Source organism: Felis catus, chromosome B3 (genome assembly GCF_018350175.1).
Source record: "Felis catus isolate Fca126 chromosome B3, F.catus_Fca126_mat1.0, whole genome shotgun sequence".
In the NCBI taxonomy this organism is placed as follows: Eukaryota; Metazoa; Chordata; class Mammalia; order Carnivora; family Felidae; genus Felis; species Felis catus.
In genome coordinates, this window is record NC_058373.1 from 17,030,735 (window position 1) to 17,045,227 (window position 14,493).

General features: G+C 45.6%; 1 protein-coding gene across 3 annotated transcripts in view; it reads right to left on the minus strand.

Moving 5' to 3' along the window:
* The window catches only part of LOC101100212 (protein FAM169B), a 91,733-nt gene that overhangs the window by 34,002 nt on the left and 43,238 nt on the right, over positions 1 to 14,493 (minus strand). For all 3 annotated transcript variants that reach the window (XM_023254964.2, XM_045058872.1, XR_002742821.2), the window contains exons 4-5: positions 7,506 to 7,591; positions 1,398 to 1,575 (exon numbers count right to left, since the gene is read on the minus strand). In XM_023254964.2, the coding sequence (XP_023110732.2) occupies positions 1,398 to 1,575; positions 7,506 to 7,591 (264 nt within the window). The remainder of the gene's footprint in view (positions 1 to 1,397; positions 1,576 to 7,505; positions 7,592 to 14,493) is intronic.

Genomic DNA, 14,493 nt, shown 5'->3' on the forward strand with positions numbered 1-14,493 from the left:
ACACATCAAGGTGGGATCTGTTAACCATTTTCACTATGAGTAGGATGTCTATGGCACAAATGACACTGTGACAGATTTAAGACCAGCCATATATTAGAAAATGAAAGAGGGGGCACCTGGGTGGCTCAGTTGGTTAAGCGTCCGACTTCAACTCAGGTCATGATCTCACAGTCCATGGGTTCGAGCCCCGCATCAGGCTCTGTGCTGACAGCTCAGAGCCTGGAGCCTACATCAGATTCTGTGTCCCCTCGCTTCTCTCTTTGCCCCTCTCCTGCTCATGCTCTGTCTCGCCCTGTCTCTCAAAAATAAATAAGTGTTTAAAAAAATGTTTAGAAAGTGAAAGAGGAATTAATTACAAAAAGTTTCCCTTCCATTTTAATTATTCTCTGGATCCCTTGGTCTACCAAAAATAAATGACTAAAGAATGGAGCCACTTGAAAAAGCAAAATGGTGCACTGAAATCCAAGAGTAAATGGCTATGGTGATCAAAGGAGCGGAAAGACACAGGTACTTAAGTGTGTATGACTGACCTTGACAAATAATTAACTAAAGGAGTTGTTTGCATGGGAAACTGGTCATCTCACACTGAGCTGGGGGGAAAAAAGGAAGAAATGCAGATTTACTCCATTCTGGACAGGTGGATCAAACACACAATATGAATGTAGCTCAATACCACAATCAGCCTTTCGATCCCCTGAGAAAAACACTTAACTCAAGAGAACAGCATCTCTGTGGTGGTTCCCTGGGAAACTTCACTCTTGCTAAAATTTAGAACTCAATAAGAACTAAAGGAGAGAGCTGGGACCATTTGGATTAGAGATGTTGACAGCCTTTAAATATTCAAGAAACTATTAAAGAAAGCAACTTTAAAGACGAGAGCAATCCCTGAGGCAAAATGGTCCTAGTATCACACTCACTTCTTGTCACAGCCCCTAAAAAACAAGTCCCAGTATTTTACCCTAACCTTATTATCATGGCCGACCTCCCCCTCTTCTGAGGTAATGTCTATAAATCTTGGCATCCAGTGTGTTTTTTTCGCCACATGTCAGCTGTTAGCAATGGTATTTTTCCTGACAGCTAATTGGTAACATTAAAGAAAATAAATGAAGAGCACTGTGATTGCAAAGTCATGTTACACCATTAACAGCAGTAAGCATTTTATGAGGGACATGGCAATGCCTGCGAATCAAAAGGACACGCTTTTCACCCTATTTGCCAGTAGACTGAGAATTGAGAAAATGAAATCCATACCTTGGGTTTATTTACAGGACAGCTGAATTAGCAACACTTCCTGTGCCAGAATATTCTCTCCAAGGAACCCTTGTGCTAAGGGGGGGTCCTCCGCAGCAGGCAGACATCGAGAGCCTCCCTCACCCCGAGGCCCACGTGTCCCTTACCTTTCCTTTTGGTTGTGTAAAACCCAACAGCTGCTCCATCCCGCCACAGAATTTTCGCTTGCTCCTTCACAGGGTGAGGTAAAAAAAACATGTCCCCATCATCCAAATTTCTCTCCAATCTTCCAAAAATAACGACGTTGAGAATGAAAAGCACAATCCTTTCCCCAAATGACTGAACCTTTGAGGTGGGGGGGGGGGGGGCGGGGGGAGGGAGAAAAAGAAAGAAAGAACAAGCAAGTGAGAGAGGAAAATCACACGCGATAAATTTTGCACTTGGAATCAACCCACGCTTCGGGGCCAGGTGTGTGCGCCATCATTACAGGATTCCTTCCGTGCTCAGGAGCCAAACTGTGAATCATAATTTCTCACAGAGGTTTTTCACAACCCTGACCTTTCGCACCCATCAGCCTCCAGGAGTGAGGGGCAGTGCCAGAGGGGCCTCCTGGGTCCCCAGGGCCACGGATGTGGAATGTAAATAGAAAGAGAGAACAATCCTTTGCTGGTCCACAAAACAGGAAGTTACCTCTGGAAGGGGCCAGGCAAGCCAATTCAGCAGATTGACTAGACATGTCTGGAAATCATCCCACCCTCCATTTTTAACAACCGCCCCAGAATTCTGACCCTCAGAAGGAGGATAAAGAATTGGGGAAGATCAATGGCTACACCAAAAGCGGACGATTTTCAATGGCTTGTGATGTGATAGATTTGGAGCACACACTAGAGTCCCAATCTCAGAGACTTACTGGGGGTCAAGGCTCATCTTGTGGCTCATCTTGTTCTAAGGCAGTAACATGAAACCACTTCTTGCCCATCGCAATGTCACAAGTGAGGCATTTGTACGTGGTCAAGGTCAGGCCCACACAGAGTTTTAGCATTAACAAGTCAAAATGACTTTACACTCCTCTGCCTGTTAAAATTTTCTGCATTTGTATAGCCCACAGGTGGCAAATATGTGGCATAAACAGAGGCGTCCCACTCCTACACCCACGGCAGACACAGCTAATCGATCCCAGTCTGTGCGACTGAGCCCGGATACGGTCAGAGTCCTAACTGCAGTCCTCCGGGCAACCACCAGCAAACACTTGGGATGAACCCAATCGACTATCGATGAACAGAAAGCACTGCACTCTGACAAGACCGCTATGTGACAGCCTACGTGTGTGGGTATTGGTGACCCCGTCCTATGCGTCACCACGAGATCAGCAATGCCATTAACTGGGCCGTGACTTCCACCCACAAGCTCCCATTCCATGGTCACCACACGCCAGGGAGGTCCTGATTCATAGGTAAGGAAATTGAAACTCAAAGCGGGTAAGTGACTACATGTATTGATTTCCCTGCCTCATTCCAAAGAGGACTTATGACAGCTGAATGAGGGCTCTGCCAGAGACAGGCAGGCTCAAAATAGGCCAGAGCTTCTGAGTCCCAGGCCAGTGCACCTGCTATAGCCCAGCTCATGGTTCCTTTCTGCATCTTCATGCATTGGAGCTAAGACTTGGCAGGGGCACCTAGGCAGCTCAGTTAAGCGCCCAAGTCTTGATTTCGGCTCAGGTCATGATCTCACGGTTTCATGAGTTCGAGCCCCGAGTCCAGCTCTGTGCTGACAGTTGCAGAGGGATTCCCTGTTTCCCTCTCTCTCTCTCTCTCTACCCCTCCCCCACTTGTGCGCACTCTCTCTCTCTCAAAATAAATAAACATTTAAAAAAAGAAAAAGAACTAAGACTTTGGGAAAGTTTCACATAAGTATCTATGCTTAGTTTTATATTGAATACTTTACCCCTTAAAGTTTTATCATCATCACCATCATCACCATCATCGTCGTCATCTATGATACTGACTTTACAGCCTAGATTTGTGGGGAGCTCTTTAGCAACACCCAACCTCTTTGAGCCTCCGTTTCCTCCAGTGGTCAAGGGAGAAGATTGCCTAAGTGGTCCTTAAAACACTTGTTTTGGGGGGAGGGGAGGGGAAAAAAACACTTGTTTGCAAGTGTTCTGATAATAAAAACAAGGCAGCTTGCAGCACCCTAGCAAATGGCACAAAGTGTTCAGTGCCAATAAACTTATTAATTGGTCCAGAATGCAAAATAGTTCACCCTCATCTGGAGCCAAATCTTAAATGAGAAAAAGCTTTGTGAAAACCACACCAGCTTAACTCTGAGAAGCCACCCCAACTCTGTATCTCAGACAGTAGCAGGCCAAATCAAGTTCAGACTTTAAGAATAACTAGCTGGTCACGCAAAACCTGAGTGGGGTGATGTGGGAGGTTATATTTTTCAACTTACAAAGCCAAAAAGTTCAGAGGAAAGCCAGAAGACAAAAGCAGGTTGCATCTGGCAGAAGGGAAATATCCAATCAAAAACTGGCAGGAGAAAAAGGAGAAAAAGAAAAGGCACGTAATCCGTCCAATTTCATTACAGGGGGAAAAAAAATGGGTGACATGTGATTCTGACTTAGAAACGTTTCTGAAAATACAAAACTGAGATCCAATTCTAATCCCTCAATTAGGACCACTAATTATGTTAACAGAAAGAACATTAACCTTTTTTTTTTTTTTTTGGTAATTTACAAAGAAGAGCTGGCTAAGAAACAAAATGTGATTAAAAGAAAAAAATAAATAAATGTCAAGACCTGAAGTTCTACAAATGGAAAGGGAAACTATCCACAGACCGTTGGGGACAGCTAGATCTTTACAACATGGTTCATTAAGTGCAAGTAACACCCAAGCTTCTTTCTGTTCACAACATAGGCCACATTTTCAGAAAATTTGGGGTTTTCTTCATCTAAACACAGAAGAATTGACACATGGAAGAAGTGACCACTCTTGTTCTCGAAAAAAAAAAAAAATGATTTAAAGAGCAAATCAGACTCCTCCTGGCATTCAGAACACCCAGCCACTAAACACCATTGGCCCACCTGTGGAAAGGGACCAGCATAGAAACACAAACGGGTACACCAGGCCACCCCACTGGGTCCCCACACACATTTGCTGAATCTCAAGCCATTTGCCAGTTTTGGGGGGGGGGACAGTGGGACTCTTTTCAAAACACTATCTTTTCAGTCAGTTAAAACCAGACCTGAAAAATCCTGCTGTGTACAATTTGGGTGTAACCAGAGGGCATTATGCTAAGTGATATAAGTCTGACAAAGACAAATATTGCATGATCTCACGTGCGTGTGGAATCCGAAAAAGCCGAACTCCTAGGAACAGAGAATACAATGGCGGTGACCAGGGGCTAGAGGTGGGAGAAAAGAGAAGATGTTGGTCAAAAGGTACAAACTTCCAGTTGTACGATGAATAAGTTCTGGGAATCTAGTATACAGCATGATAACATATATAGCTAATAATACTGTATTATATTAAAGTTGCTAAGAGAATAGATCGTAAATGTTCTCATCACCAAAAAATGGCAGTTATGTAATGGAATGCAGGTGTTAGCTAACGCCATGGTGAGAATCATGTTGCAATATGTAAGCGTATCAGATCAACACGTTGTACACCTCAAACTTACACAACGTTTATGTCAGATGTACCTCAATAAAGCTGGGGAGGGGGGCAGGCATGAAAAAGGCAACTCACAGGCTGGGAAACAGTATTTGCAAATCGTATCTGCAATGTATGCAATAAGGACTTGTGCCCAGAATATATGAAAAAGTGTTTACAACTCAACAGTAAAAAGCCAACCAACCAATTAAAAAGGGGGACAAGGAGGGGCACCTGGGTGGCTCAGTCGGCTGAGTGTCCGACTTCGGCTCAGGTCATGATCTCACAGCTCGTGGGTTCGAGCCCCGCGTCGGGCTCTGTGCTGACAGCTCGGAGCCCGGAGCCTGCTTCAGATTCTGTGTCTCCCTCTCTCTCTCTGCCCCTCCCCCACTCGTGCCATGTCTCTGTCTCTCAAAAACAAATAAACATTAAAAAAAAATTTTTTTTTAAATAAAAAGGGGGCCAAGGATTTCAATAGACATTTTCCCAGAGAGGATATACGAATGGCCAACAAGTACATGAAAAAATGTTTAACATCGTTAGCCAGAGACATACAGACCGAGACTACAATGAGATACCACTTCACACTGGGTAGGATAGATAACATTAAAAAAAAAAAAACAGACAGTAACAAGTATCAGGGACACATGGGAAGATGGACACCCTCAGACGTTGCCAGTGGGAACGTAAGGTGGTCCCGCTTACCAGCAGTTCCACTCCTAGGTCCATACCCAAGATGACTGAAAATATATGTCCTCGCAAAAACTTGCACCCAGATGTTCATAGTGGCATTATTCAAAATGGCCAAAAAAACTGAAACAACTCAAACGTCTACCAACAGATAAATGGATGACCAAACGTGGTCTATCCATGCAGTGGGATAATACTGAGCGACAAAAAGGAATGAGGTCTGACACATGCTACCGTGTGGAATAACCTTGAAGACTTCATGCTCCGTGAGAGCAGCCGGACACAAAAGACTGACTACCTAGTGTATGATTCCATGGATGTGCAATGTCCAGAATGGACAAATGCGTAGAGACAAAAAGCAGATTCGTTGCCAGGGGCTGGGTAAAGAGAGAAATGAGGGGTGACTGCTGATGGGTAAGGGGTTTCCTTTTGGGATGATGAAAACATTCTGGAATCAAGTAATGGTGACTGATGTCCAACTCTGTGCAAATACTGAAAATCACTCAATTATATACTTTGAAAGGGTGCAATTTAGAGTACACATTTATCCGCTCACTTTCTAAACCAAACCTGAAAGAATACTGATAATTCATTTAGTATTTACAGGACCCAATGAGGGAGATCACGTGGACTGTGGACACATCCACCACTTCAAGACTGCCAAGAAGCACCTACAGAATGAAGACAAGTGTGTCAATCAAATGAAAACAGGCAGACGTGACATAAACAGTCTAAATTCTTCACTAGTTACTACCTTTTTCCTCAGCTTCTGCCCGAGCCAAACTTCAGTGGAGAGATTGCCACAGAGACTCCGAGGAGCTGCTGGGGCACCTGCCCTTACTCCTGCCATTCTAGGTTTTGGCTTTACAGCTGCTCTAAAAAAACCACAGCCCGTCAAAGACCTCCACGCCCGATCTCAAAGAGACTAGAGTTTATGTCCGGTTAAATCACTTACTAGCTGTGTGGCTCAGCCTCAATGTGTTCATCTGCAAAACCAAAACCTTTAAGATTCTAAAAGTAGATAATCCCCACAGAGTCTGAGGTAACACACAGGTGAGTACCTAACACAATGTCTGACTCATGGTAAGCACCAATAGACAGCACTTGGATGCAATACGCAGAACTCTCCTACACACTAGAGAGATCGTTTAGATTAAAGTTTTAAAACTAAGACACGAGGGGCCACTCAGGAAGGAAAGAGAGATTTGCCAATAGCCAGATGTCTGTTGCATACGACCATTTATTACTTTTTTCCTACCGGCAGGGTATTCCAGATTGAAAAGATGTTGCAGTCCTAACTTGCAAATGTGACTTATTTGGAAATAGGGTCTCCAGATGATCAAGTTAAGACGATGAGGTCATGGGGTGGGGGGAGGGCGCCTGGGAGGAACAGTCAGTTAAGCATCCGACTTCGGCTGTCATGATCTCGTGGTTCGTGGGTTCAAGCCCCACATCGGGCTTTGTGCTGACAGCTCAGAGCCTGGAGCCTGCTTTGGATTCTGTGTCTCCTCTCTGCCCCTTCCCTGCTCACTCTCTGTCTCTCCCTCTCAAAAAAAAAATGAATAAACATTAAAAAAAAAATGTTAAGAAAAAAAAAAAGACAAGGTCATTAGGGTGGGCCCCGATCCAATATGGCTGGTGTCCATATAGAAAGGGGGGACCTGGACAGACACAGACCCACACCAAGGGAAGATGACCGTAAGTCCAGGAACACTACTTGAGGCCACCAACAGCTAGGACAGAGGCGTGGAACAGATTCTCTCCCGTGGCCCTCAGGCTTGTAGCCTCAGGGGACTGTGAGACCATACATTCCAGTTGTTTCCACCCTAGGAGACTAATCCACAAAGGGAGACTGCTTTCGATTATTAACACGATAATAAGCACAGTGACTTGAAACCTGTTTTGCAATATCCATGGAAATTTACATGCCCTCACCTTCATCAGACCTTCTCGGGCAGGATCAGAGGTTCGCAGCACATCTTCGGTGGCCCACCAGGCCTCCTGTATGTAAACAGCCACAACTAAAGAGAAAGCCAAGAGAAAATGATGATGTGCACACGGCCACGAGGCCACCGGAGAGGCGGTTTCAACATCACGCGACCTCCAGAGAGGCGCAAAGGAGGAGGATGTGTGGGTAACGCGGGCGATAGCTCTAGAACGTGTTCTCTGACAGCACTGAGCAGGACAGAGTGACCCCTCTCACCTGAAGGGGACTCCACAGAGATCTTCACAGATGGCCCGTTGCCGGCTCCAAAACGAGATATATGTGTCCCCATGCTACTGGGCAAAACACGCTACACACCACACTGCTCACAAATTCGATGGCCAAGAATTACATTTTTTTTTTTCCTTCAAGGTCTAATTATGGGCTGCAACTCAGAACTCCCCACTTAGTCAAATCCAACATTATGGCAGGGCATCAAACACACCATCTTCTCGTTGCCCTCAGCACCGGGCTTGGCCCCGGCTTTTTTTCCATGATTTTTTTTCCCCCTTCTCACAGTGAAACTGTCACTTGCGTTTTTCTGAGGACACCAGTGCTCTGAGAGGTAAAGTAACCTGAAGGCAGCAAGCGGGGGGGGGGGGGGGGGGGGGGAGGGGCGGGGGGGGGCTGAGGTGGGTCCACCCTTGGGCCACTACACTCCAAGTACAGTGCTCTCTCGCAGAGGCCAGAAATGAGTCAGCTGTTAGAATATGGGGTGGTGGGGGTGCCTGTGAATAAGGAGGCTCTGGGGCTGGATCTGCAGAAGGAAGAGACATCTCTCCTCCAACCACTCCTGCCCCACCCCACCCCAGGCTACACAGCCCCTGAAGCTTGTGGATTCTGCCCACTCCATGTTCGGACATGGGCCCTGCTACTTACTCTAAGGGTGACCTTGGAACACCTCAACCTCACTGAGCCCCAAAATCATCAGAGTTGCCCAAACTGATCACCTGAGGTGGCTGACAAGTTCTGATGAGGATCGGACGGAAACACCCAGCACAGGGCCAAGTGACAGCTAATAGACGTCTCCCTCCTCCCCCGATCCATGCTGCTGCCACCTCGTGATGGGCCCCATGCCCTCCTACCCAGCCCCAGATGCCAGCAGGGTCCAGGCCACCATGCACAGAAGACCATGACAGTACCTCGCCTGACCCCCTGCCTCAGTGTCCCCCGCTGATCCATCCCTACTGAGTGGTCACTCCAAAGGCAAATCCAGTCATGGCCTCTGCCTCTTGCCCCCCTGCTGGGCAACCCTCCTTTCCTTGCTTAAGGATTCCATTTAAACACCAAAGTTACTTTGATTGTTTTCTGGTTGTTGTTGTTTTATTTTTTATTTATTATTTTTTTAATTTTTTAAATTTATTTTGAGAGAGAGCATGCAAGAGAGACAGCACAGAGGGGGAGGGAGGGAGAGAGAGAGAGAGAGAGAGAGAGAGAGAGAGAGAGAGAGAGAGAGAATCCCAAGCAAGCTCTGTGCTTTCAGCACAGAGCCTGACTCGGGGCTCAATACCATGAACCATGAGATCATGACGTGAGCTGAGATCAAGAGTCCATCACTTAACCGACTGAGCCATCCACGTGCCCCTGTGGTTTTTTATTTTTTAATTAAGAGCATTCTTTACAGCAGTTTTATTGGGTTCATAGCAAAATTGAGAGGAAGGTGCACAGACTTCCCAGGCACCCCATGCCCGCACATCCGCACAGTGTCCCCCACCGCCACTATCTGTACCATTGCGGGAACATTTGTCACAACTGATGGAACTATACTGGCACATCATAGTCCCCCAACATCTATAGTTTACATTAGGGTTCACTCTTGTTATACAGTCTGTGTGTTGGACAAATGTGTAATGACATGCATCTCTCATTATGGTATCCTACAGAGTATTTTCACTGCCCTAAAAATTCTCTGGTCTTCATCGATTGACCCCTTCCTCCTACCCCTGCTCCACCCCTGGCACTGATTTTTTTTTTTTTTTTTTTTTTTTACTGTCTCTATACTTTTGCCTTTTCCAGAATATAATATAGTTAGAATCCTACAGTATGCAACCCTTTTCAGACTGGCTCCTTTCACATAGTAATATGCCTTTAAGGTTCCTTTCTTGTCTTCTCATGGCTAGAGATCTCAAAAATCTTTTTAGCACTACATGATATTCCACTGTCTGGATGTACCACACAATTTCCCCTCTGATATCTTTTTTATACCCCCTTTCATTAAATTGCCATTTTTTAAAACCTTTTTTTCATGTTTATTTATTTAAGAGAGAGGGAGAGGGAGAGCATGAGCAGGGAAGGGGCAGAGAGAGAGAGAGAGAGAGAGAGAGAGAGAGAGAGAAGAGAGAATCCCAAGCAGGCACCATGCCATCAGCACAGAGGCTGACATGGGGTTTGATCTCACAAACTCAAGTTCATGACCTGAGCTGAAATCAAGAGCCAGACACTTAACTTTCTGAGCCACCCAGGCACCCCAAATTGCCACTTTTATACCAGTTTCTCAACCCTGAGGGGTCCAGAAGCCACACAGTAAAACGATGCACCTTCCCAGTCAGATCTTTTTAGCTGAAGATGTGGAGGAAAATGACATGGAATAGAAAAGAAAAGTCACTCGAACATTCATATAAGGTCCATGACTTTGAAACCAATTTTGTGGGCCAATCAGGTTAAGCTGCTGCCACCTTCTTCCCGATCGCTCTCTGCTCTTTGAAGAACTTAAGCAGAAAACTCTATGAAGACCAAGTTACAGTGACGTTAGTCAGTTATTAAGCATGAACGCTGCCCAACCAGCCCCTCCTCCCCAAAGACCAAGAGCATCTAATCCACTATGTCAGGGTCATATCATTGTTGAGTTACATCATCAACAATCGTTCCAAAACTGATTGAGCCAGCTGCGAGAGAAGGGCCAATTAAATGCCTGTCACCCGCCTTCATTTATTCAATTAAAGTCATGTTCAAAATGGCACCTACTAGAACTTACAGGAGGTTTATAAAGCCATAAGGATTATTTTCCTGCTTAACAAGGTGAATCAATAAAGGATGTTCCATTTACTAATGCGATGTATTACTGTAATACAGATGTTCAATTTGCTAAGACAGTTTCAAACAGGGAATGTGTGATGATTTGGCGTTTGTGTGGTGCCTTGCAAATTTCACAGTGTGCCGCAGAGCATTAATTAGTCACACAGGTTGTCACAAAATAGATTGAACTGGTTGTTGTTCGGGGGTTTTTGTTTTGTTTTGTTTTGTTTTTTCCCAAAACTAATCTTAAGCTGCTAAGGATACATAACAATGAAGGTGAAGTCCAATCAAATTCAACAGACCTAAAATAAATTGTCCTCCAAGTCAACTCTTTTTAAAAACAGAATCGGCCTTCTGGAAACCAGCAGCTTTTGATCAGAAAAGTATATCTAGTCAAGAGGAACCACGAGGACAGAGTGGTGTCAGGGCACAGGGAGAGAGACTACAGCCAGCTCAGCAAGGACAAAGGACGGATCCTGGGGACTGACAGGCACTGCAGAGCCAGCCTCAGGGCATCACTTCTGAGACCCTGAAGCCAGCAAGTTCCAAGAGTTAGAAAGTGGAAGCCACACACCTGTGGTTTTAAAAGAAAATGTGATCAGCATCCCTCGGGCTCTCTCCCATCGAGGGCCTGAGCAGAGACTGGACATCGCAGAAGGCTGTGCAGTGGTGACAACAGTCAAGAGGACGTTACTAGTTAAAGGCCAGCCTCACTGCATGGATTTAATTTCCCTGCCCCCCTGAGCGACAGGCGATGTGCACCACAAAGAAATGTCAGTAATGGATTCTATTCTGTGAACACTCCACGGTTTCCCAAACAAGTTAAGACAGTGAGGTCCCTAAGGCTACTACCTCCCAGTGGCCCGGCTTCATGGCAACTCAGCATGGTCAAACTGCATTCGACTACCCGTGGCCGAGTTCCTGAATGCATGAACAGTGCTGTCTGTCCTAGGCCCTCAGAGGCCGATGCGTAAATCCCCATTCTTGCCCTTGGGAAGTGGCAGCCTGCGGAGGAAGGAGTGCTAAACAAGCTGCTCCAATACAGGCCGGGGCACGAAAGGTGTCAGAGTCCAGACAGGAGCCAACGCATCACCAGGACCCAGAGTAGAAAGGCAATTCTGCAGAGGGGTGTTGGGAAAGCATCCCCAGGGAATTCAGACAGCTTGGGTTCTGGATCCGTGGGTAAGGTTTCAACAGGCAGAGACAACAGGCAAGGGCACTACAGGCAGCATAACCTGTGAGCAGAGGCACAGAGCCCTACAAGTCCAAGGCCATACTCAGGGCACCTCAAGTAGTAGGGATAGCTGCAACGAGGCCTAGCCGATAGAAAGACAAGGCTGTAAACGTTGGTCACAACAAGGTTTCAGGATAGAAAGCTAATATACAAAAGCCAATTGCTTTCCTATATACCAGCAATGAACAAGTGGAATTTGAAATTAAAAACACAATGCCATTGACATCAGCACCCCCCAAAATGAAATACTTAGGTATAAAGCTAACAAAATATGCACAAGATCTATGAGGAAAATTATAAAACTCTGACAAACAGAATCAAAGAACTAATAATGAGACATTCTACGTTCATGGATAAGACAACTCAATATTGTTCGGTGCCTGGGTGGTTCAGTCGGTTAAGTGCCAACTTCGGCTCAGGTCATGATCTCGCGGTTCATGAGTTCGAGCCCTGCATGGGTCTCTCTACTATCAGCTCAGAGCCTACTTCAGATGTTAATAAACATTAAAAAGGTGGGGGGGGGGGGTGCGCCTAGGTGGCTCAGTTGGTTAAGCATCCGACTTCTGCCTAAGTCATGATCTGGCCATTCCCAAGTTTGAGCCCCGAATCGGGCTCTGTACTGGCAGCTCAGAGCCTGGAGCCTGTTTCCAAGTCTGTGTCTCCCTCTCTTTCTCTGCTCCTCCCCCACTCATGCTCTGTCTCTCTCTCTCAAAAATAAACATTAAAAAAATTTCTTCAATAAAAAAAAAAAAAGACAACGACTCAATATTGTACAGATGTCAGTTCTTCCCAATACGATCTTTTGGTTCAATGCAATCCCAATCAAAATCCCAACAAGTTATTTCGTGAATAGCGACACTGATTCCCAAGTTTAGAGGGAGAGGTAAAAGACCCAGAATAGGCAAAACGAGATTAAAGGAGAACAAATTTGGAGGAATGACACTAACTTCAAGACTTACTACAAAGCTCCTTAAAGCTTTTTAGTATCCATATATATAAATATATAAAGCTTACTATAAAGCTGTAATCAAGACAGTGTGATTTTGGTGAAAGAAGAGACAATGAAAGAAAGATGAATGAAAGGTGAAAGAAAGATCAGTGGAACACAATGGAGAACCCAGAAATAGTCCCCCATAAATATAGTCACTGATCTTTGACAAAGGAGCAAAGGCAATACAGTGGAACAAAGACAGTCTTTTCAACAAATGGTGCTGGTACAATTAGGCATCCACACACACAAAAATGAAGCTAGATACAGACTCCTCACTCTTAATAAACACCATCTCAACAAAACATAGACTATTCACTCACCAGTCTCTAACAGACTTCCGTGCCAGTGGAGAACAAGATGACATAAACATTTAGATATGGCCCTGTGCACCTGTGTAGGGAAAAAACTACAGACATCAGAACCAGATGGGGTTCAAATTCTGGTTCCTCCAATTCCTAGTTATATGACCTTCACCCAGCCTTGAGCCCCCACCTGTCAAATGGAGACCACAACATCCTCTCACCCGGTCATTCGCAGGTTAGGTGAATGAGTCCACCTCACCAAACTGCTTTTCCTCAGGTGTTTGAAGCTTGTCAGTGCTTTCCAGAAACTTCCTCCACTTGCTTCAAGTGGTTCTCTGGGATATCAAATAAGCATGAAAAGCCCTTTTGTCACTTGTTGGCTTTTGTCCATGAGACAATGGAAACTGCTTCATGACACTCCCGTGTATTCCTGGAAACTCCCATTCCAAACTTCCTGCTCTGGTTTGCAAGGAAATGTCTATCTTTCTTTCTCCAGCTTGACCTCTACTATCCTGTCTGCTCCCTCAAGTGGATACAGGTTTGTACCCACCACATTTTCTCGTGGCCGTTCCTTTCTCTGTCAGGGAGTGTTAAGCTGACCACCGTCTTCCTCACTTTCTCCTCCCAAGGCTGTTGAAGGAGCACCTCAGGCTCGATGAAGACACACATTTGAACCCACTCAGTGCCTCCTGACAAAATTTTTAAATTTTTTTAAGTGTTTATGTATTCGTGAGAGAGAGACACACACAGAGCATGAGCAGGCTAGGGTCAGAGAGAGGGAGAAGACACAGAATCTGAAGCAGGCTCCAGGCTCAGAGCTGTCAGCACAGAGCCCGACGTGGGGCTCGAACTCACTAACCGTGAGATCATGACCTGAGCCGAAGTCAGACGCTTAACTGACTGAGCCACCCAGGCATTCCCTGACAAAATTTTTAAACCTTTCATCTTGCCTCCCAAGATCTCTTAAAGGAGCTAGGTCCTTTTTTGTTTAAACATGCTTTTTATAATGAATAAATAAGCAAAGCAATCATTGCTAAGAAGTTGACAAGATTTTTCCATAGTACGGGTCAGGGAGCACTGGTTGTCACCTGTCCTTGAAAGGATGGATGGGCTGTGACAGAGGCGAGCATTCCTCACAAGGATTTTTTTTAATGTTTTTATTTATTTATTTATTTTTGAGAGAGAGAGGGGGAGAGCGCGAGCGCACACATAAGTGAGGGAGGGGCAGAGAGAGAGGGAGACACAGAATCCGAAGCAGGCTCCAGGCTCCGAGCTGTCAGCACAGAGCCCGATGCCGGGTTTGACCCCACGAACCGTGAGATCATGACCTGAGCCGAACTCAGAGGCTCAGCTGACTGAGTCCCCCAGGCGCCCCTTTCCTGAGAAGGATTTTGAGG